General features: G+C 47.5%; 3 protein-coding genes and 1 long non-coding RNA gene across 9 annotated transcripts in view; 3 read left to right on the top strand and 1 right to left on the bottom strand.

Moving 5' to 3' along the window:
- The first annotated feature begins 97 nt into the window (after nucleotides 1–97).
- On the top strand, nucleotides 98–10,747 carry PA2G4 (proliferation-associated 2G4). The gene is made up of 15 exons (XM_060412992.1): nucleotides 98–376; nucleotides 2,166–2,294; nucleotides 2,546–2,651; nucleotides 2,744–2,813; nucleotides 3,066–3,158; nucleotides 4,609–4,672; nucleotides 4,913–4,991; nucleotides 5,140–5,218; nucleotides 5,303–5,436; nucleotides 5,734–5,828; nucleotides 5,932–6,059; nucleotides 6,215–6,268; nucleotides 6,479–9,457; nucleotides 10,136–10,158; nucleotides 10,413–10,747. The coding sequence occupies exons 1-13, from the start codon at nucleotides 289–291 to the stop codon at nucleotides 6,542–6,544; spliced, it is 1,185 nt and encodes a 394-aa protein (XP_060268975.1). The 5' UTR covers nucleotides 98–288; the 3' UTR covers nucleotides 6,545–9,457; nucleotides 10,136–10,158; nucleotides 10,413–10,747.
- On the top strand, nucleotides 9,292–17,001 carry ZC3H10 (zinc finger CCCH-type containing 10). 5 transcript variants are annotated; one of them, XM_042248179.2, is made up of 6 exons: nucleotides 9,292–9,318; nucleotides 9,433–9,457; nucleotides 10,136–10,158; nucleotides 10,413–11,239; nucleotides 12,028–12,091; nucleotides 13,524–17,001. In XM_042248179.2, exon 6 carries the CDS (start codon nucleotides 13,579–13,581, stop codon nucleotides 14,884–14,886), a length of 1,308 nt encoding a protein of 435 aa, XP_042104113.1. In that variant the 5' UTR covers nucleotides 9,292–9,318; nucleotides 9,433–9,457; nucleotides 10,136–10,158; nucleotides 10,413–11,239; nucleotides 12,028–12,091; nucleotides 13,524–13,578; the 3' UTR covers nucleotides 14,887–17,001. The 5 variants fall into 5 exon arrangements, with proteins under 5 accessions (XP_042104113.1, XP_060268973.1, XP_060268974.1 ...); XM_060412990.1 differs by having other exon boundaries at nucleotides 10,136–10,305; XM_060412991.1 differs by lacking the exon at nucleotides 10,136–10,158.
- LOC121819276 (uncharacterized) lies at nucleotides 13,162–22,485 on the bottom strand. 2 transcript variants are annotated; one of them, XR_009599954.1, is made up of 3 exons: nucleotides 19,981–22,485; nucleotides 15,060–18,505; nucleotides 13,162–14,052 (listed from the first exon to the last, which is right to left on the bottom strand). It is a non-coding gene; the product is annotated as an uncharacterized LOC121819276 (long non-coding RNA). The 2 variants fall into 2 exon arrangements; XR_006059568.2 differs by having other exon boundaries at nucleotides 20,402–22,485.
- ESYT1 (extended synaptotagmin 1) overlaps nucleotides 20,213–22,616 on the top strand; it is a 14,007-nt gene continuing 11,603 nt past the window's right edge. Inside the window, exons 1-3 of the mRNA XM_004006594.6 lie at nucleotides 20,213–20,667; nucleotides 22,263–22,304; nucleotides 22,476–22,610. Of these exons, the coding sequence (XP_004006643.2) occupies nucleotides 20,272–20,667; nucleotides 22,263–22,304; nucleotides 22,476–22,610 (573 nt within the window). The 5' untranslated portion in view covers nucleotides 20,213–20,271. The remainder of the gene's footprint in view (nucleotides 20,668–22,262; nucleotides 22,305–22,475; nucleotides 22,611–22,616) is intronic.

Genomic DNA, 22,616 nt, shown 5'->3' with positions numbered 1-22,616 from the left:
GGGCCTGGCTTAGGGGCGCGAAAAGCATGCTGGGGATTGTAGTTCAGTAGTCCACGAGGGCGGCTAGGGGTTGGCAGTAGGAGGGACTCATTGTCCCAGCGTGCCCTGCGCCTCAGCCCGCGCGTTCGCAGTTTCTCGCTCTCGCCTGCCCTCCCGCTCCCTAGCTTGCTCGCGCTTTTGCTCGCGGTCTGTTCTCGGATCGAAGGGGTTTCTGACCACAGCTTGTGGCTGAGAAGGGCGACAGAGGCGGCGGCTCAAGAGAAACGAGGCTGCGGTGGTGGTGGGAAGATGTCGGGCGAGGACGAGCAACAGGAGCAAACTATCGCCGAGGACCTGGTCGTGACCAAGTATAAGATGGGGGGCGACATTGCTAACCGTGAGTGCGGCCTCAGGGGTCCGAATATTGAGGCTGGGAGGGAGAATCAAGGGAGACGGTGATGGGTTGGCTCCTGAGAGCTGGAGTGGTGGGGTCACGCAGTGTGGGTTAGTGAGGGCCCAGTTCAGGTCTGCTGGAGGTGGCGTGGTGGGCAGGCTCCGTGTCGCGCCTGGGACCCGAGAGGCTGGGCCTGGGCTGGAGTCTCTGGAGATTCTGGCGGACGGTCGGCAGGGCGGCTGGGAGAAGAGCAGAGCTGGGCCCCTGGCCAGCCCCGACCCTAGGCCGTTGGTAAGGAGGCGAGGTGTACCTCCTGTTCCTCACCCTTCAGTTCAGATTTCTGCCTCTGATATTGGTGGCAGCGAGACCACCTCGAAAATGAAGCGCTTCTATTTTGTCGCGGCTCCCCGCCGTCAGGAGCCTGGCCCGCACGTGTTGCCAGGTCCCCTGCGGCTCGCCGGCTACCTTCCTCCGCTGTGTCCCTGACACCAGCTTGCCTACCACGTGCTTTGCTGTAGTCCTTCGTTCTTTACTTCAACTCCTTCCCTGGTGGAGGCCGCCTTCTACTCTAGGGCCAACTCAGGGACTATTAGAGAGCACCCCATAACTCTTGTTTGACTGTTCTTGAAGTTGTTCATTGTACCTCCAATCTGCGGGGTTGGCTTTAGTTAGTCGTCTAATTTGATCTTAGGTGTTTCACAACTGTGGGAGTGTTTTGAGGTCCTTCTCACCCCAGCCAGTCAAACCTATGAATAGTGCTGTTAAAGGGGGTCTGAAGTTAGAATCTCGTAAGTCATCCTTAATAAGATTGTGCTCTTGACTTTCTCAGCAGCTGCCTGCCACTCTCTACAGATGTCTCGCTTTCTATTTTCTCTCTTTACAATTTAAAACCCAGTTAGAGGACACAAAATGTTTGTCTTTGGGCTTTTAAATGGTTCTGACAGTAAAGACAGGCATTTAGGATGCTTTTGATCCTGTGACTGAAAATCTGAGTTTTTCATACTTTCAAAAAATCACCAAAACTTGGATCACAAAAATAAAATCTGAAGTCCAGGATGGACCATGGAGAGGGTATGGGTGAACAGAATAAATGCTTTGTAACACAATGGATATGTAGTGGTTTAAATCAGGAAAAAAAATTTTCCCTCTTGCAGTTTATAACTTCTGAGGCACCTGTGATTCCCAGTACCAGTTTGAAACTCTTTTGGGTCACATACTTCTTTGAGCCCAGGGACCAAGGTTAAGTCTTCTTGACTTGTTATTTGAAGAAATAAGTCTACATAAATTGAGATTACTAACACCTCCTAATTGGGGTGTCTGGGAAAGGAAGAAAGTAGCATTTAACAATGCATCAGCTTAGAGTCAGCAATTGTATGTCTACCTTCTTGTCCCTGGTGCCTATAAATTTCCTCCAGTCTCCTTTGCATGTGTTGGATATCTTGGTGAGAATGCCCTTGAAGTTCATAAATCTCCTACCATACCACAAGTATCATCTTTGGAAAGTCTCCCTTGCCTTAGGAGACAGGTGATGCATACCTAGCTGTCACACTATATAAAGGAGGGAAGGGAGTGTTGGCTTTTTTAAGTTAAGGAGAGGAAGGTAGAGATTTATAGAGATGACAGGTACATTCTAGGAGGCAAAACATATTCCTCTTTTTTTTATCCTTAGAGCAGTGGTACTAGGGAATATTTCTAAGTTGGACTCAGAAACTCTAAGTCCGACTTCTAGGTGTTTCTTGGACATTAACTTAGACAACACATTCAGGACTGATATATGGGATTCTGTTCCCAGGGGTACTTCGGTCTTTGGTGGAAGCATCCTGTTCAGGTGTGTCGGTACTGAGCCTGTGTGAGAAAGGGGATGCCATGATAATGGAAGAAACAGGGAAGATTTTCAAAAAAGAAAAAGAAATGAAGAAAGGTAAAAAAACAATCCCCTCCTAATTAAGTTTGACCCTTATTGAGTCCTGTTTGTTTTACTGTAATAATGCAACCTTTACCCCAGCACTGGTTGAGATATTTGGAAATTTGGAATGGCAAGGGGAATTCAGTTTCCCACTCAATCCAGACTGATCAAACTTAAGACCCTGAAGAAAATCCATTCATTTTTCAGAGGGGCAGGAGGGTTCCAAGAGAGCGAGCAGGGCAGTAAGGCTGATTGTTTCTTTACAGGTATTGCCTTTCCCACCAGCATTTCAGTAAATAACTGTGTATGTCACTTCTCCCCTTTGAAGAGCGACCAGGACTATATTCTCAAGGAAGGTGACTTGGTAAAAATGTAAGCTTAAACCATTTTAGAGCACTTGTCTTTTTCCTCGGCATTCACAATAGTGCCAGTTGCTAATGCTGTACTCTGCTCTTGCCTTTCAGTGACCTTGGGGTCCACGTGGATGGCTTCATCGCTAATGTGGCTCACACTTTTGTGGTTGATGTGGCTCAGGTAGGTGGACTGCTTTGAACTCTATGCAGCCAGTGGGGAGCTGGGGAGGGTTCACTGCTGCTGGGTTGTTTTTTTTTTTCCCACTGCTGCCTCTTATCCTCACCTACTACCACGACATTAAGTTTTGAGAATCTCTAAAGAATAAAAGGGGAAAGGGTGGTTTCTCTCCTGACCACTGGATACATAATGGACACACAGATATTAACTGATCAGCTTTTTTGGAAGGCACTGACTGAATTTCCTCCTCTACAGGGGACCCAAGTAACAGGGCGGAAAGCAGATGTCATTAAGGCAGCTCACCTTTGTGCTGAAGCTGCCCTACGCCTGGTCAAACCTGGAAATCAGGTGAGCTGTTTAGTCCAAGTCCAAAGCTTGATAGAGCCAAAGGTGCGTTCAGGATGTACTGCTATTCTATACTGAAAGAGAAGAGGCAGGAACTAAAAGAGTTTAAACCGAAGAGATGTTAAATCTTAGTGCCTACCTTAGGTGGTATGATGCTCACTGTAAGGGGATGATGGGTGCTCCTTTTCTTATGGAGCCTATAGAGATCCTTCCTTTTTCATGTTTTGGATGTGTATTGTTCCTGGAAATAATTTGAGATAGATAGCTCACAATAAAACACAGATATTGAAACTAAGTTTTAAAAGCTTATAACACAAAAATAATAATAGTACCAGTAAATTTGTGGCAAAGAAAGGCCAAAGACCCTTCCAAGACAATATTAGGACGTCCAGGGATCATAAATTTCTCATGAATTCATACAATAACATGTTAGACTACTAGTGGAGACTTTGTCTAACACTTAGATTTCAGAACCTGTTCAATACATAAAGCATCCTCTTTCTCTGTGCTCTTCACCCTTTTTATCCGTTTGTCCCCATTATCACTTAATTGCATCGTTTTTACTTCAGCCTCTGTTGTAGTTTTCTTGCAGTGGTATCTATCAAAGAGCTATTATAAAGCACTTTGAATAGTACCTGGCACAGAGTTAACCCTTTTGTTAGCTATTAATATTTTACATATTGATTATTTTTATTATTTATATGCTTACTATAAGATACTATTAATGTAGTGGCTGTTGTCTAGCTATGACCTGAGACTTTCTGGATTCTCATCCCATTACCACCCACTACTGATTTAAAATGAAATAACTTCAAAATTTCCTCATCTGTAAAGTGGGAAAAATTAAATTGTGCCTCATTCTCACAGGGTTGTGAAGATTGAGATGATCCATATAAAGTGATTATCACAGTACCTGACATGTAGTTTAATAATAGCTATGATTGGAAATTCACTTTTCTTTTTCTCTTAACTATAATTTAGGTGAGGATCAGCTCATGATTGAAAGAGGTAAAGAGGACAAAATAAAACTTTCTGTACCCTTTCAACAGGTTAGAATGCCAGGTATCATGGACTAAACACTGTGATCCGAAAACCTGAGTTTATACCAGGTTCTTTTGGTTAACTGGTTTAACCTTGAGCAAATCATATAACCCTTCTGAGCCTCAGTTTCCTCCTCCAAATTAGGATGTAGATTACCATACAGAATTGTTGGCACTAGTCACCTTACAGAATTGTTGTCTAAGCAGACCATCTTTGTGATAGTGCTTTGTAAAATGGTATGCAAATTTGATTTCTAGGTTGTAAGATGCTAGGGCTATGAAATGAAAAATTACTGAGAATCATTGCATTTGCTGGAGGATATTAGAACTCAGTTCTTTATGCTGCTGCTTCTCATAGTAGACAACTTACTAGCTCCTGGTATTTTACGTTTTATTTGATCTTGTACTTCTAGAACACACAAGTGACAGAAGCCTGGAACAAAGTTGCCCACTCATTTAATTGCACACCAATAGAAGGTGAGACTTCAGATAGTGGGGTTGAGGGTCTCAGTATGAGTGGTTTAGCAGAATTAAGACTTTTGTTCCCTTGAGCATCCACCCTGGCTCTGGCATAATCCAAGCCGCAAACCTCAGTGCCCCGTTTCCATAGCTGGGCACTTTGCTCTCATTGCCTGCTCCGTGGCTCTACTTGGGTAGGTGGGTTGGAAACCTTTGGGGATTCTAGATGAGTGGTGCCACAGGCTTTGTCCTCTACAGGTATGCTGTCACACCAGTTGAAGCAGCATGTCATTGATGGAGAGAAAACCATTATCCAGAATCCCACAGACCAGCAGAAGTAGGTGCCCTGTATCCCACTGTCTACCTTCTGTCATATAAGACTAGTTACGAAGTTCTTCCATACTCCAGGCTAATCTTATCCACCTTCTCTTCTAAGCTCCAGGAACCACTTATTGCTCCTTATTGTTCCCTTTCTGTTCTTTTAGGAAAGACCATGAAAAAGCAGAATTTGAGGTACATGAAGTATATGCTGTGGATGTTCTCGTCAGCTCAGGAGAGGGCAAGGTGATGAATGTTTACCAGATCCGGCAGAGAGGGGAGGCTGGGGGTGGGTTCCAAGAGCACCAGATCAAATATGATGTTTTATAGGCCAAGGATGCAGGACAGAGAACCACCATTTACAAGAGAGACCCCTCTAAGCAGTATGGCCTGAAAATGAAAACTTCCCGTGCCTTCTTCAGTGAGGTTGAAAGGCGTTTTGATGCCATGCCCTTTACTTTAAGGTACTACTGCACTTAGCGAGGACAGGACTTGGAACAGTCTGACCCGTAGACCATACAGCCAGATCTCTTTCCTTCCCCTACCCTGCTTGCCCTCTTTCCCTCCTCTTCTACCTAGACTTGTAGCTCCAGCCTGCATGCATGCCTTCTCTGTTTCTCCCTCTCATAGGAAGTAGTGTAAACAAAAAGCAATCCTACGCATGATTTCTGCCTGAGGGTAGGAGTTATTTAAAAACAGGAACAAAGTGGTAAAACATGACAGGGAGTTAAGGATACCTGAATTTGTCTTCCCCTCCCCAGAGCATTTGAAGATGAGAAGAAGGCCCGCATGGGTGTGGTGGAGTGCGCCAAACATGAACTGCTACAACCATTTAATGTTCTCTATGAGAAGGAGGGTGAGTTCTGAGAAGAGAGTTGTAGTTTGAAGCCTCCGATTATGGTCCCCTTCTCCTTGAAGGCAAGGGGACATTCTATCAAAACACTTTGTTTCTCTCATAGGTGAATTTGTTGCCCAGTTTAAATTTACAGTTCTGCTTATGCCCAATGGCCCTATGCGGATAACCAGTGGTCCTTTTGAGCCTGACCTTTACAAGTCCGAGATGGAGGTCCAGGATGCAGAGCTCAAGGTTAGTGTGTGATGGAAAGGAGCAGGGACATGGCACTTTTTCTGGGAGTGAGGACTGAGTGATGGGAAGTCCTGAGAAGAGCTGCAATGCCGAGAGTAGCACTTGGCATTTGCTCCATGTTCCTCAAAATTTGTTCACTTTCTTCTGTTTTGCAGGCGCTCCTCCAGAGTTCTGCAAGTCGGAAAACCCAGAAAAAGAAAAAAAAGAAGGTTTGTTATGATCATCCCTCCCTGGTGGGGTGAACCTGATCATCTTTATTCACTTTCCTGGGTCTTGGTGGGGATATAGGTGTCGATATGTCCTTATTTCTCCTCTCAGCCCTGACCTAGAGAATTAGGAATACTCTTGTCCTTGGTCCCCCAGACAGTACCCTAAGTTGTTGGAAACTGACACATCTTCTCTCCTTTCCATGAATGTAGGCCTCTAAGACTGCAGAGAATGCTACCAGTGGGGAAACTTTAGAAGAGAATGAAGCTGGGGACTGAGGTGGGTCCCGTCCCCCCAGCTTGCCACTCCTGCCTCATCCCCTTCCCGCCACACCCCAGGCTCTGTGAAGTGCAGTTCGACTTCTCCACCCAGGACCGCGAGCAGAGCGGGGTCTCCCTGTCCTCCTCCCAGTCCCCCATCCCAGCCCCTTCCAACAACAACCAGCTCCAACTGACTCTGGTCTTGGGAGGCCAGGCTTCCCAGCCACCGAAGACTACTTTAAATAGAAAAGAGAAATTGAATAATAAAATCAGGAGTCAAAATCCATCGTTTTCAAGCCCCTCTTTCTAGCCTTTTTCTACTATTCTCTGCTTGGTCAAGGTTTATGGCCCTACAACAGAACGGGAGGAGGCTAACACAGCCACCACCACTAAAAACTCAGATGAAATTTTTTTATACCACTCCAGTGTCAGCATTTTCCCATCTGTTTGGGCTTGTTCCTCTCTCTGTTCCCACTTTCCCCAAGTCTTTTATCAGGCCTCAAAATAGAGAGGAGCTATTCAGACTGTTTTTCTTCACATGTGGCAGATTCCTTTTATGATCCAGGCTGTTGAGCCAGGCCCCTCCCATTTTTAGGAGCTGGAGCCTGCATTTACCAATGGATTCTCATCTGTCAGTTGGATCCTCATTTGTAAGTCTTTGTAGTCAGTTTTGTTCTACAGGACAGTTTTTCCTCCCTCCACAAGGCTGTAAAGAAGTAATCCATCTCAACTTTGTCCATTTCTTTGAAGTCAGTGGGGTTCTTCCCTTGCTCCATCTTAGAAACCTGAGCTGGAAGCTCCACTGTGGTTTTGTTCCCTGTTTGAAATACTTTTACTTCCCTTCCTTGAAAGAAAGATGTATAACCAGAGGAGCAGACTGAAGAGACAAAACTCCTGGCTTTCTGAAGCTGTGGACTTGGATTAATTGCTAGGGGTTTGGAGAGAAAGGTGACCTTTCAGTACCTCTGGCATGCTGTCCCAGGGAACTAGGGCTCCCACTAACTTATGAGGTTTTTAAACACATTGAAAATGATATGGCATTAAAATAAATTTGGATTTGCTCATAATCACGTGTCTGTATGCTGCTCTTATTTGATGGTGGAGAGTGAGCTGAAGTGATGATCATCTGGAACCAGTTTTGGGGGGTTTTTTTGGCCTTGCCTCATGCCACGCAGGATCTTGGTTCTCCAACCAAGGATCAAACCTGTACCCCCTGCAGTGAAAGCATGGAATCTAAACCACTGGACTGCCAGGGAAATCCCTGAAACCACTTTTCTATAGCCATATTCTGCTTTTCTAAAATAATAACTTGGGTTGGGGGAAGACATAAAACTCCTGGGTTTTGTGAATTAATGGTCATTTTCTATGGGAGTTTGGTCTAGTTTTCTGAAGTAAAAACATACCCCTTACTGCTGACACTATTTAGAACACAATGTTTATTGCAAAAAAATTAAACTGCAAAGTGATTGTCTTGGCTTAGGAAGCCAGGAAGAATGCCTTTAGTGTTAACGTGATTTTTCAAGCTACCCTGAGATTTGATGGGTAATGCATGTATTAGAGCATTTTTTATATGTTACTGCTGAATTAACTGAATTAAACTGAAACAAACTGAACACAGATCTCTTCCTAAGGGTTTATAGCAATCAACAGGTGAAATCCCAGTGGGTTTGATATCTTGGTGGGGAGGGTGGTTATTTTTGTTTTCAAACACATTACAGTCCATTGGTGACAATTCTAGAGCCACTTAAGAACTTGAAATTTAGAAATCTAATTTTCCAGAACTAAAACGGTGAAATTTTCTAGAGAAAACGCTAAAAAAAGGAATCATAACAAGCCTCATTCCATCTTATAGTGAATAAGGTGAAGTCCGTATGATGAAGGGTTTTCTTTCATCCTTCATAATACACGTTTTCTGCAGCCAAATCTTACAGTGTCTTTTTTGGGTGCTTCTAACCTAACCATATCTTGATACTGGGAAGCTGTCATATCACCAAATACTATTCCTGCCTAAAGATACATGTAGCTGATCGGGCTTTCCTTCTGTCCATTAATTAGATCTGTCGTTAATTTGTTAATGTGACAGGACTGAAGCGACTTACCACACACTCTGAAGAGGGAGAATCACTGAAGTATTTTCTAAACAAGATGCATTGTCGCCAGGAATGTTATGACATTCTGCCTCAGGCATTGTAGGGAAAGACCAGTTGACTAGGAAAAAAGTTTATTTTTCACAGTAACAAAGGTCTCTTTTTGTAGTATAACAGCTTTCTCAATTCCCCGCTTTATATCCTTTCAATGTTCTGCAATCTTAGGACCTTTAGAAGTTCCAAAATCGAACCTGCAGATATTTAGTTTAATAAATAAGGTAAACCAGTAAAACAAATCAGGACTTTTTGTACAGTCCGCCTCAATCCACAGTAAAATGGAGGATGTCTCCAGGAAACTGCAACTCCCATGAAGCAACGGGAGGAAAGGCGGAAGTAGCTACCCTTTGCTCGTTTGCGCCTCTAGGTCTCTTATTGGAAATATGTGCTCATATCTAAATAATACGGTATCCTCATAATAAAACAGGTGAGAGGAATCTTGTACATCAAAATACTGATTTCCAACAGAATTTTCCTAGCCTAATCACTTCACACACCAGCGAACTGCCAAACACTATCGTTACGCCCCTTGGGCAATCCCGCCCCTAGGGGCAGGGCGAGAAAGCGGAAGTGACGACACTGAGTATTCCATTAAATATCCGTAGGCGAGCCCCTGGCGATCTCTCGGCCTTAGCGCCATCTTTTGAGGTGAGTGTCAGTGATGCCTGTGTTCGTGTTCCGACTGCAATCCATAAACATCTGATCTCTGCACTTACCATCATTACAGCAAACTAACTGCAGACTTTTTTTCTTTACCCGTAGAAACCTCTGCGCCATGAGAGCGAAGGTAAGCAGTCCCTGCCAGTGAGCTAAAGCTGTAAGAATTGGCTGTTGGTAGGGGAGACCTTGGCAAGGGAAATCGGCCATCGTTCCGGTTTCGCCGGGTTCTTAGGTTGTGCTAACGAGCTAGTGGGAGAGGAAGGATAGTTTGAGGAGAAGCATATTAAGTGGTGGGTAAGTTCTGTGGGGAAAAGCAGAGTAGGTGGTAGGTAAGTTCTGTGGCGAGAGATGCTGAAAGTGGGAGAGAGCGCATGCAGGCAGGATTCAGGGTTTTACGTCTGGGATCCAGGTGGCAGTCCAGATTGTTGATGTGGTTTATTGCGACTAAGCCCTCCTACTTGATCAAGAATCCACCCGGTTCTAAGTAGTGCTTTTCATGGAAGTTATGAAAGTGTTAGTCGCTCAGTCGTGTCCGACCCTTGCGATCCTGTGGGGTGTAGCCCGCCAGGCTCCTCTGCCCATGGAATTTTCCAAGCAAGAATACTGGAGTGGGTTGCCATTCCCTTTTCCAGGTAGTCTCCCTTACCCAGGGATTGAACCTGAGTCTTCTGCATTGCAGGCAGATTCTTTACCGTCTAAGCCACCGAGGAAGCCTCCCCTAGTGTTCTTCATATCCCTATCTAAACATTGTTACTGAAACTAATGATATTTTATTCTCTGTCCTTGGTTTATAATCGGTTGCCAGTGGAGGAAGAAGCGAATGCGCAGGTATGCTGGGACGTAGGAGGTGGGGCTGGGAGAGTGAAGGAAAGTGGACAAAACTTGGGACGAACATCTGGTTTAGAAATCCAAAACAACTTATGAGCATTGACTGGCCAAAGCCATGAATTGAGCAGAAGACGACAGAATCGTAGTGTTGGTTGATTTTACCTTCCTTTGTATTGGGTGCACATTTAAGATTGGAGGGAAAGACTGAACTCGGGTTTGTGGGACCGAGGTGTATTCTTATGTCTGGTTTTCAGGCTGAAGCGCAAAAGAAGAAAGATGAGGCAGAGGTCCAAGTAAACTTGTACACCTGTGGAAGCCACAGAAGCAGAAACAAGGGAAGCCAGAGGCCAGGGACGCTGATACAAAGTGTGGACTGCATGCCTACTATCTAGAACTTCTCAATGGATCTGGAACATCTATGGCCATTCTGATCGCCTTGACCACCTTTGAGAGACCTACCTTGCTCATATCAAAGCCGTCCCTTTTATTGCCTTGGACCTGTGATAACTATGGACTAGTTCTCTTCTCAGTTGTGGCTGAATGTAACGTGTACAATAAATCATCTCTTGCTGTCTTAGCTGAAGAAAAATTTTGTGTGTTATGTGGTTTTTTATGGTTAAACTAGCTGGGGATTCTCTTATCAGTACAGTCTGTCTCTACTCCCTGTGTTAGAAAAAGTCAAGCTTTATATCTACAAGTCGGGGGGGGCGGAGAGGTGTGGGTTCCGGTCTTGTGAGCTGCTAGAGGATTGGGTGGCCTTTACTTCCTGGAAAGCGCGTAAACGCCAGGGACGGTTTTCAAGTTGATTTCGCGGGCACAGGAGCAACCAGGTCCGCTCTTATCTAGGTCCACGTTACAGAATTCCGCTTTGGGTCAGGTTGCCATGGTGACACGCAAAGCTTGCTGGGAACTTCCTGCTGCTAGTCGCGCAAGTACTTCGCACACCACAGAGTGTGGTTCCGGGTCTGGTAGCTAGAGCGTCATTTCTTCCGCAGGAAGCGGAAGGGCGATAGGGTAGGCGGCTCTTTGTCGAAGCTAGAGGACCGGCAGGCGGCAGCAGCAACTACGGCGGCGGCGGCAGGTGAGGGAGGCGGGAGACTTAGGTGGAGGCCGCGCCCGGAGGGGAGGAGTCGGGGCCGGCCCAGCGGCTGGGTTCGGCCGGGCTACACAAGGCCCCCCAGGACAGAGTTGGCTGTTCCTCACGTCGTAGGGCCGAACCCCTTTTCTGACTGACCCCGCTTCGCGAGCAAACGCCAGCTCCGTGACGTCACACCCTTGCCCATCCCCTCTGCTTGATGTCACCTGGAGTTCCCTTCCCCGCTTCACTTCGTGCTCCCTTAGTGTCCTTTTCATGTGGTCCCCGGCAGAGCTCCGGCGGCACTGCACAGAACCTGCCAGGCCAAAGACTTGCTCCGGGAAACTCCTAGGACTTTTCCCCCCACCCCCAAACTCTGGGTGTTGAGAAGCGTCATAATCACCGCCCCCAAGTCTAACCCGCCATCCCATTGCACTGTCAGTCGCAGCCCTTGCACGGCCCCCTATTCGGAGTTCCTAACCCTGACCCGACTCCGGGCTTTGATCCCTACATTCTCCTTCATCTCGAGAAGCGTCCCTTATCCTTTGTTCACTCAGAGCTGGTTTTCCAACTCTCTTTCCTAGGCCATCCAAATTAGTGCTGTCCCATACTACTCTTCTTACTAGCAGCTTCTCCCCTTGACAGGGGAAGTTCAATTTGAAATCGAAGGAAATCTTGGAATGCCTAGAGCTCTTTCCATTTTGTCAGACTTCATTCTTGCAGCAGCAACCACCCTGTAGTTCTCCATTCTTACCCCTTCTCACACCCAAGTCTCTTGTTTTTCTCCTGCTCAGAACCCAGCAGTGATGTGGAGGTGGAGACCCACAGGAGCCCCGGACTTCACCTGAGCTACCTCAGGTATCACGCAATCCTGGGAAAGTTGGGTGGGGAAGAGATCTGCTTCTGGTGGGACTTGTAACATGGGTCAGGCTTGGATAGATGCCATTTATTATTCAGCAGGTCAGTTCCCTTTTAGTAAAAGTTTGTATCTTTTCTTTTCCCACTCTCTTCCTTGATTGCTTTTACTATTCTGGGACTACCTCCCGTTGGAGGAAGAGGACCTCTTTCACAGATTCTTTTGCAACTCTGGCCTGTGATCCAGTCGGTATATTTTCGGGATCATTTTGCCTTGAAAGCAAAGTCAAGGCAACAGACTGGGTGGTTGGGGGCATCAAGGCCAAAGAAGTTGTAAAGATTCCCTTATACTCAAGGGGAAACAATATGAAGTTTTCCTATTTGAACAGCAGGGGGAGCCTGAACACTGCTGAGGAAAGGCTTAGGAGGTCAGACACGTGGTAGCAGGGACTCCTAGTCTTGTTGGGGGTGGGGAAAGGAGAGGGTTAGAACCAGGGCAGTGGACTGACATTCCTGAGATCTCTTGGGAAAGAGGAGACTTAAAAAGCTTTTATAGCGTCTATAAATAAAGAAGATCTTCTTGGAGTGAGGAATGGTGTGGTTTGATGTCAGTGAGATCTTTCCATGGAGGGTAGGAGGGGTATAGAGTGAAGAAAAACAGGTTACTTGTTCCTGTGAAATTAACACCTTTCTATTGCCTTGATCTTGCCACAAATGGTTTTGTTCTTTGGGGGTCTATAAGTGGAGATTCTAGCTGTTGAACTCTGCCCCTGAAATGGAGAGAAGGGGGCTGACCATCCTAGAGTTGAGAATAGTGGTAATCTGGGAGAGAACTCCAAAAAATGACAAATTTAGATATTGCCCTCAAGGTGGTGATACCAGTCTCTTTACTCAGGACTTCCTGGGGTCTAGATATCTGTTTCTTCACAGAGTCCTCGCCTGACATCCCATGGAAGAGGGGGTCAGGGAGGCAATGTCACCAGTATCCCATTATCCATTGCCATTAGTAGCTCACCAGCTTATCTTAGCCAGAGTTCTAGTCTCCTCTTAACCTGATCAGACACTGACAGCAGTTTTAATTTTGCTTCCACAAATTTAATAAAGTCAGTTCAGGAGGGGAAATAAAATCCAACACTAATCTCTCCCGCCCTCTGCCTCTTTGGCATGTCATGGTTATATGAGGTGGCTTCACCCCAACTCTCTTCTGCTCCATCAGCCAGGCAAGTGTGAATCATTCTGACACAGACCAGGAGCACAGGGCCTGGGCAGGACTTCTGATAAGCCAGCCAGTCCAGGCAGAGTGCTCATCCGATAGCTTCTCCATCTCCAATACCATTGTCCCTCTGGCCTGCCTCTTGTTGGATTGCCTGATAGTCAGGAAAAGTTTGGCCTTCCTGGAGGACTCCAGTGTTGACACAGTTCTTCTCTTTCCTAGCGGTCACCAAGAGTGGCAAGAAAAGGAAGAAAGCCCTGAGTTGGGAGGGACCAGGATGCCTGACCGGGACAGCTATGCCAACGGCACTGGGAGCAGCAGTGGAGGCCCTGGAGGTGGTGGCAGCGAGGAGGCCAGTGGGACAGGGGCAGGCAGTGGTGGGGCCAGCTCAGATGCCATCTGTAGAGACTTCCTGAGGAATGTGTGCAAGCGAGGGAAGCGTTGCCGCTATCGCCATCCAGACATGAGTGAGGTGTCCAACTTGGGAGTAAGCAAAAACGAGTTCATCTTCTGCCATGACTTCCAGAACAAGGAGTGTAGCCGCCCCAACTGCCGATTTATCCATGGCTCCAAGGAGGATGAGGATGGCTATAAAAAGACAGGAGAGCTGCCCCCTCGGCTGAGGCAGAAAGTGGCAGCCGGCCTAGGCCTGTCACCAGCTGACCTACCAAATGGGAAGGAGGAGGTCCCAATTTGCCGTGACTTTCTCAAGGGTGACTGCCAGAGAGGAGCCAAGTGCAAGTTCCGTCACCTGCAACGGGATTTTGAGTTTGATGCTCGGGGTGGAGGCGGCACTGGTGGTGGGGGTTCAACAGGCCCCGTTCCCCCAGGACGACGTCATGATCTCTATGATATTTACGACCTCCCTGACAGGGGCTTTGAGGACCATGAACCAGGCCCCAAGCGCCGGCGAGGTGGATGCTGCCCCCCAGATGGTCCACATTTTGAATCCTATGACTACAGCCTCGCTCCACCCCGAGGGGTGGAGTGCAGACTGCTAGAGGAGGAGAATGCCATGCTCAGGAAGCGGGTAGAGGAGCTCAAGAAGCAGGTCAGCAACCTGCTGGCTACCAATGAAGTACTGCTGGAACAAAATGCGCAGTTCCGCAATCAGGCCAAGGTCATGACCCTGAGCTCCACTGCACCAGCAACTGAACAGACTCTGGCCCCCACCGTGGGTACTGTCGCCACTTTTAACCATGGCATTGCCCAGACTCACACTACTCTCAGCAGCCAGGCTCTGCAGCCTCGCCCCGTGTCCCAGCAAGAACTGGTGGCCCCTGCTGGAGCTCCGGCTGCTCCTCCAACTAATGCTGCACCTCCTGCTGCCCCACCACCCCCACCCCCACACTTGAACCCAGAGATCGCGCCACTGTCAGCTGCTCTGGCTCAGACAATTGCCCAGGGAATGGCACCCCCACCTGTCTCCATGGCTCCTGTGGCTGTATCAGTGGCTCCTGTGGCCCCTGTGGCTGTATCGATGGCCCAACCCTTGGCAGGAATCACAATGAGCCACACCACCACCCCCATGGTGACTTACCCCATCGCTTCCCAGAGCATGCGAATCACAGCCATGCCACACTGATGGGGCTAATGGACACTCCCCTGGTATAGTCTCCCAGGGCTGGAGTTGAGGGGCCTTCACCCACTCGCCTAGTCCTCCAGGGCCCTGTCTGAAGGGCTCACTCATGAACTAGGATGAGAGACTGCGAGGAGTTTGCTTCTGAGAAGGGGTTGGGTTGGTGTGTTTCCTCCCACCTGCCTTTTATGAGGCTCCTCTCGTCCATCTTCCTTCAGGCCTCTCGAGCTTGCGTAGGAGTGCAGACTGAAGGCCACAGACGAAGGACTGACTGAGGGGCGTGTGTCCTCTGATGGGAATTTGGGGGACATCCTTGGTCTTGTCCTCTTTTCTGCACAGCACAGGTTCCAGCACTGGCTTTGGAAGAAAAAAATACCCTGCCCAGAGGGGAAGCCAGGAAAGAATAGGAAGAGGGCGGCCAGGAGAGAAGGCCTGTTAGGAGCCTTCAGATAGTTTGGGGCCTAGTTGAGTTGGACAATACAGGAACTGCTCCTGGGCCCGTGGGAAGATGGGGACCGTAGTACTCCAGCCCAAAGACTAGGGGAGCATTCATTACCTTGGCTTGACCTGGACATCCAGAGGGCAGGGCCAACCACGTTCCAAAGAAATAAAAGAAGTTATTTTTGACAAAGGAGGCAGTAAAAACTTGCTTAGATATTCTGTGTGGAAGATGGGAGCAGTAAATAGATGTCATGCCAAAATGGAATAAAGACCTCATTCTCACATAGCTTGGGTGAGGATGGATGAAGGCCAGTGAAGAAGGGTAGGAGCCCAGAGCAAGATCACATGGGGCTTCAGGGAAGGTACTTTGTGGGGTAAAACCATTGGAGCCACCTCGTCTGGTTTAAAAATAGTCCCATCCATTCTGGTTTCTATCTGCATGTACTATCCCCAGGTTGCCTTAGTAACTAGGGCTCCCAGGGTCAATTAGGGGGACAGGTACTAAGGAGGGTGGATGTGCTGGGAAATGGGAATGGGATATGTGTTGACAGATCCTTCCCTTCTTCAAACAGAGCAGGGCAGGTGGCAGTTCCTCTCTGAGTTGTTGACAGCAATGTCCCTCCTACTGCATCCTTTTCTCAGTTCCCAGTGCCTTAAGCCTTCAAGGCTTAAGAGGTGCTGGGGAAAGGAGAGTTCTTCTGGGGACACAAACCTTGGGGTTCATCCCTTACTTCCCTCTGCTTCCACATAGGACCACAGAGGTTTTAAATCCAGTTAAGAGTCAATAAGGCCAAGGGTCCCAGTAGCCAAACCTCAGTTCCTCCTCAGCTCATGGCTGATGTAGGGGAAACAGCTCAGGGGAATAGTCTAATGGGACAGTGGATTTGGGGGTAGAGAAAGTGATCCTGGTTTATTCTTCCCCCATCATATCTCGTGCTACCTCTTACTCTTGTTTGTTTGATCATTCAGTATACACCTGGGATTGGAGATGGTGGGCTAAGTCAAGGCCAGTCATTTTTAAAAAGGGAGGGGGTGCAAAAGACTGAAGATGGGCAAATACTGAAATACTGTTTGTGGATTCTAGAAGCCACACATTGATAAGCTTAATGTTGATTTTCTGATATAATTCTGGATTATTAAAGAGATGGTTTATGAGCATTTAGACAAATGTGATCATAGATACCAACATGAATTTGTCCTAGCCAAACTGATGAGCTAACTTTTTTATTTTTTTTCCAAGTATCTCTAAAGAGGTAGAGTTGGGAAACTGTAGATGATGTATGTATTTTTTAATGTGCACCAGCTAAACACCACCAAGAATATACCTACAGTTGAGTAAGTTGGATAGATTTAACACTGTGATGATGGAGAGAGGACACCATGTGGAACTATAGTGTGTCTTGCAAGAGGATGTTAGAAAGGACCTATAGGACTTGGACTTTCATTGAGTTTGGAGAAGGTTCAAGGAAATAGAGCTTCACTCTAAACTGGGTGCTGTTCGGGAAGCAGGGAAAATTGTATGGTTGGGTATCTTATCTAGAAAAAGGACAGACTAAAGTGAAGCTGAAACTGCAATAAGTAATGAAGCAGTAGTCACTCGTTAGCTGGGAGAGGGAGATGTTTGCAATTTAAGGTTTGCACACTGACCTCATTTAGCCCTTAAACAAAATTGTGATCTTGGTTTTTGTTTTGTTTTTTTGACTCACTTCATCACAATCATTGAGTACCCTTGTCTGATGTTGGTGTTTTGTGAGATTGTCCAACAGTACCTGTGAACCCGGGTCAGCCCCCTAATAATTCCAAAGGCCAGCTGTGTCAGGCCATTTCCCAGATGTCAGAAACTGCTTTCCTCTTTCTCACCTAAGTCATTGCAGATAAGAATAATTATGGGTCAGTTAATAGTAGAATTTGATGGAATCAAAACCAAACGTTTGTGCCTAGTAAATGTTGATGAGCACATCCATGTTAGAGATATACCCAAGGGCTATATTTTTTTCATTGTATAAAAATATGAAAAGCCTACTCACCAACATAACAAAAAAATACTAAGTAATTCTGGAAATGTCAGTAACTTGGATTGACTAATCTGAAGTGTCAATTTCGATTGACTCTGCCCCTAAAAATTACTTGAACCTGCCTGAGAAATGTAGAGCTCTATATTAGCAATAATTCACATGAGAGCAACATGGGACTTCACACTGGCTGCAAAAAAATTAAAATATTCTTCATAATAAGGCAGTTAATATTACGAGCCTGTTGTGTTCTAGCACCTTTCTAGAAGCTCCATAGGATAAAAGAACCATAGTTGTGTGTTGTAAACATAGTAGTTGTACCATGTCTGTCTGACAGGAGTCAGTTCTAAAGTATTGTGTGTTCTTCTAAATAGTTTTTAGAGAAGGCCATTGGCAAACCAGTGGGGTATCTGGGAAAAAAAAATTGATAAGACTGTAGGTAGACCCCATAGATGTCTTCAGATATTTGAAGGGCTACCTAATAAAGTTCCTGTCTTGCTGCACAAGCAGAGAGTTCTAGAAAATAGCTAACGTGAGTACTTAACATAAACCTAGGCACTTTGCTTGTCACTTTACATGCAGTATTTCATTGACACAATGGGCATTATTATTGTACTTGTTTCCCAGAGGAGAAAGGCTTAAAGGTTATCTACCCAAGGTTCCACAACTAGTAAAGAATGGATCCACGAATCTCTTCAGATAGTCTGACTCCAGCTTGGCATAAGATAAGTGCTAATAATAGAGCCATCCAACAATGGGACCACTACCTTCCAGTAACTTGTAAGGAATACAGAGGAAGTTTCCTCAAATTTTGTTGCCACTGCCATCTTGAAGAGTAGTCAGGGACCAGGTTACCATTTCCAACCCTGGGAGGCAGTTGTAATTTACATATAAAGGCAGAATGCAAAACCAGGAAGTCTCAATGCTCTCCTCCCTTAGACACTTCCTCTAACAAATGACCGTCCTTTTCCTGTTACCCACTTACTGCTTATCACCACCAGGTGGCACCTGGGCAGCAGAATTGTCAATGGGTGGGGACCCACCCTGTTTACTTGTTCTGGTGCCTGCATTGCAGCTGCTGATTCTGTGGTTGCTGGGTGGCAGTTGCGAAGAGACCTTCCTGAGGATGAGCTTTTGTTCTCCACACACTGTCTTCAGTAGGAGGGTCTGATCTGGATAGGATGAGAAATGGGAAAAGTTTGGAAAGGAACTTCCGTAAGTCACCCTCTTCATCTCCCAGCCTAAGGGACTCCTTCCCTCTACTCCAGTATTTGGCAAATTTTAGTTTTATTAGAAAGGTTTTCCTCTAAGGATGTTCATCCATTTTCCTGCTGTGGTTCTGTTTCATCAGCTGGTGGGCAGACCAATCATTCTTACTTCCTCCAAGGAATCAGAAATAACCCCTTGAACTCCTTTTATACCTGTTCATCTCAGGATATGGAGAACATAGACAGAAAATTGTTCTTTATACAGTTCTGCAAATTGAAAGAAGCAGTTTAGTTATTGTTTCAGAGAAGTACAGAAAGGGAAGTGAGAAAATTTAAGGGAGGAAGGCTGGGCAGGGATAAGTTTTAAACAGCTTTGATGAAACATAGCCTGATGAAATCTATGCCCTGCAGAGCTAAATAAAAATTTTAACAGCTGCAAATCAAACAGTAACACAAGCCCCACATATATTGCATTAAAAAGTAATCATGGCCAATCCGCTCCTCCTGGGCTTCCAATCAGCCCAGTTTCTAAGTCCCTAGACAACACTTTAAGTCCAGTTAACGGGTAACAAGAGTCCTCATTCAGTGTACCCTGAATTTTTTCATTCCTAAACCTACACAGTGCAGTGTAGCACTGAATTCCACATCTGACTATATTCTAAACCTTCCTTGTAACACAGGCAAATGAGAAACAGAATTGTCTCATTACTCTTGATTATCCATTTTAGTGTCCTAGTGGTTCCTCAAAGTCAGAAATTCTTGGAAAATATAATCACTTCTGCTACAGCTGAGCCCCCATCTCCCTTTGGATCCAGTTTAGTTTTAATCTCTTTAAAATAGAGATGACTAATTCTTGGAGGCAGAATGGACATACTTGGAGATTTCTAAAGATAAAAAAACTTCACTTCCTATTCACCCTGCTTTCCACCTCCTCCCCCCCAACTCCTTGCCTGAAGTCTGAATTATCTAAACTCTACTTTTCAGACTTTCCAGTTTTTTGTTTTCCAGAGGCTGTCATTACATAGACGAGGCAGAAGACTGGGAACAAGATAGGGTAGGTCACTGAACACTTTCATTCCAAATAGGGTAATTTCCTTTCCTTTTGTAAGGACAGCCAGAAAAAAAGTGGAAGGATAAGGAATATGCTTAAAGAATGAAAACAAGGGAAACGAGACAAATTAACACGTAGGAATCCCAGACCAAGTTCTGCCAAATCGTCTGAACAGAGTGGAAGGAAATCCCGACCCTCCATAACCCCTCAACTTCGCTACTCAATCTACCTCTAAAACCGAGTAATTAGCGGTGCGGCTCCGCATGACGTCATACTACAGGCACGCCAATCCCACGTGGGGGAGCTCCTGGTCCCGCCTCTCCGCTTTAAATGGTAGCCACGCCTCCTCCTCTTTTTAACTAATCATATGGTAGTCTTTAGCCTTTACCTCCTTTTCCCGCCATCCCGGGCCGCCCATCTTGACACTCAGGTCCAATCAGGAAGGTCCTGCTTCTCCCGAGCCCTTTCCCCCTCCTCGCGGAAGGGGGCTTTTCGAGCTTTTGACTCCACCTTCGTTTATGCGGTGCGGACCAACCCAAATAGTCAGAACGAAGGGGCGTGGCTTGATATCCCCTCCCCCATTCTGGGGTTTATGGTTTGTAAGCCGGGGAGCTAGTCTCAAAACTAAGCAACCTCTATCTGATCTCTGGGTTGGGCGGGTCCTCCCTGAGGTGGCAGCATGGAGCCCTCTCCTGGAGACGGCTCCAGCCCCAGCCCCAGCCCGGTGGACCAGCCCTACCCTCCCTCCGACCCCCCTGACCAGCCCCCCACTGCTCACGCAAAGCCAGAGCAGAGTTCTGGGGACCAACCTGCTGGCCCAGGAGCGGCGGGTGAGGCCTTGGCGGTGCTGACTTCGTTCGGGCGGCGGTTGCTGGTGCTGGTGCCGGTGTACCTGGCCGGGGCAATGGGACTCAGCGTGGGTTTTGTGCTCTTCGGCCTCGCCCTCTATCTGGGCTGGCGCCGGGTCCGCGAGGAGAAAGAACGGAGCCTTCGAGTCGCGCGGCAGCTGCTGGACGATGAAGAACGGCTTACGGCGAAAACTCTTTACATGAGCCATCGAGAGCTACCTGCCTGGGTGAGCGACCACCTTCAATCCTCAGTGCAGAATAGCCCCCCTTTAGCGCCTCAGTTCGAGGGCTCTCCCTATCTTAAAGTCAGCTCCCCACCTTGGGACGATGAGCCCCAGATTTACCCCTTTGGCCAGCTAGCCGCCTGCTTGCTGGGACGCGCCACTCGTGAGAGCGACTATCCACCCCCTTCCGCACGGCCGGATCCCGATTCTTCCACAAAATCAGGACTTCTTCCTCCACGCTTAGGCAAGAACAGTAATAACATCTGGGAAGCCTGTCTCAGGCGTGGTTCTTCCTCCAACCTACCATTCCAATGCCCCTCCTTGTTTCTGGTGCCATTCACTGTGCTCCTGGGCATCCCCGTTCCGGTGGCGGCTCAGAGGGTTTCCTCCTCTTTCCTGTCTTCCCCAAGACTTTTTTTTTTTTTTAATACCCATTTAAGGCCATAAGGTTTTTCTCCCCTTTCCCGCTCTTATCCTCGAGTACCCTGAGACCCGCCCTGGGAGCATTGACCAGTCGAGGCCCCGCACCTGGACAGACCCTCCGACCCTCTTCTTTTTAGCCTGGGGTGGCTGGGCCATTGAGCAGCGGAGGCGGCTGCTGGACGAAGGGCGGGGGTGCTGGCGGCGGCGGCGGGAGGGGGGGGCGCATGCGACTGCTGCAGTGCCCGCTGCCGACACTCCACGGCCCCTGACCGGCCCCACCCTTTTCCGGACTGCGGGCTGCGCTTGCTGGGTTGAAGCCAGGACCCGTTTTCTTCGCCCCCTCTGCTGTGGTGAGGGGCCCGGATGGCTTCTCTCAGGCCTTGCAGGTGCCCAGGCCGTTACCCAGCCCCTCCCGGGCCCTCCCTTCCCGCTCCTCCCAGCACAGCTGCCCGCCTGGGGGAAATTAAAGTTGACACTTGGCAGACATAGCCATGCTTCCCAGACTCTGAACTAGGGAGGAGAAAGGGGGAGCAATGGTCCCACAGGACTTGGAGCCCAGGCAGCAACTGTTTCTGTTTCTCCTCCTCATCAGAGAAATTAATCTTTGTCCTAAAGCGACTACCCCTCCTCCTTCCCCAGTATAAAGCACAGGTACACTTCCTTTCCATGAAAGGAGTCACACTGATTAAAAAGAAAGAAGACACCAGCCTGGGCCCGAATAGCTCTTCTGGCCCCTCCCTAACTCAGGAGCCGCTTCCTGCATCACCTCTTGGTGTAGAAGCAGTGGTTCCAAGGGCAGAAGGAAGGCTGGTAAAAGGAGCCAGGATCCCAGGATTTCCTCCTCAAACTCTTTCTTGTCAGGACCTTCCCCTCCAGAAAGAATGTGCTCTTCTCCTCCCTCCTCCTCTCCACCTCAGCAGCTGTCATCATTTCATACCCTGGAGCTATCTGCGAAGCAACTTTGTGTGGCCAACTCTGTTGGCTCCCTTTGTTAAAGAGACCTCAGTGCCCCCCAAGCCCAGTGGAGGACTGAATCCTCAAGACATCCGGCTCCCGGGTGTGAGGAGGCCCTGTCACACTTAGGTGTTCTCAGTGGGCAGCCGGTGGGCATCTTAGCAGGAAACCACAAGCAAAGGATAGGCCTCATCACTATCTCCATTTTTTTCCACCTCCAGGTCAGCTTCCCAGATGTGGAAAAGGCTGAGTGGCTCAATAAGGTGAGGGTTGATTGTCCTGGTTTTTGTTTTTCATGAGGGGGAATAGGGTTTTTCTGTCTTGCCAGACCCTGCCACACTTCAATTCTAGCCTCCCTATGGGGAGGATTCTAACGGAAATTGCCTTTAGAGGGAAAGCAAGGCTCTTCTGTGACCAACTCCCTTTCCTCCCAGATTGTGGCCCAGGTCTGGCCCTTCCTGGGCCAATATATGGAGAAGCTTCTCGCCGAAACTGTGGCCCCAGCTGTTCGAGGATCTAACCCCCACCTGCAGACATTTACATTTACACGAGTGGAACTGGGTGAAAAGGTACTT

The sequence above is a fragment of the Ovis aries genome, chromosome 3 (genome assembly GCF_016772045.2).
Source record: "Ovis aries strain OAR_USU_Benz2616 breed Rambouillet chromosome 3, ARS-UI_Ramb_v3.0, whole genome shotgun sequence".
Taxonomy (NCBI): domain Eukaryota; kingdom Metazoa; phylum Chordata; class Mammalia; order Artiodactyla; family Bovidae; genus Ovis; species Ovis aries.
The sequence above is the reverse complement of the archived record's forward strand: the minus strand, read 5'-3'. Positions and strand labels throughout refer to the sequence as shown.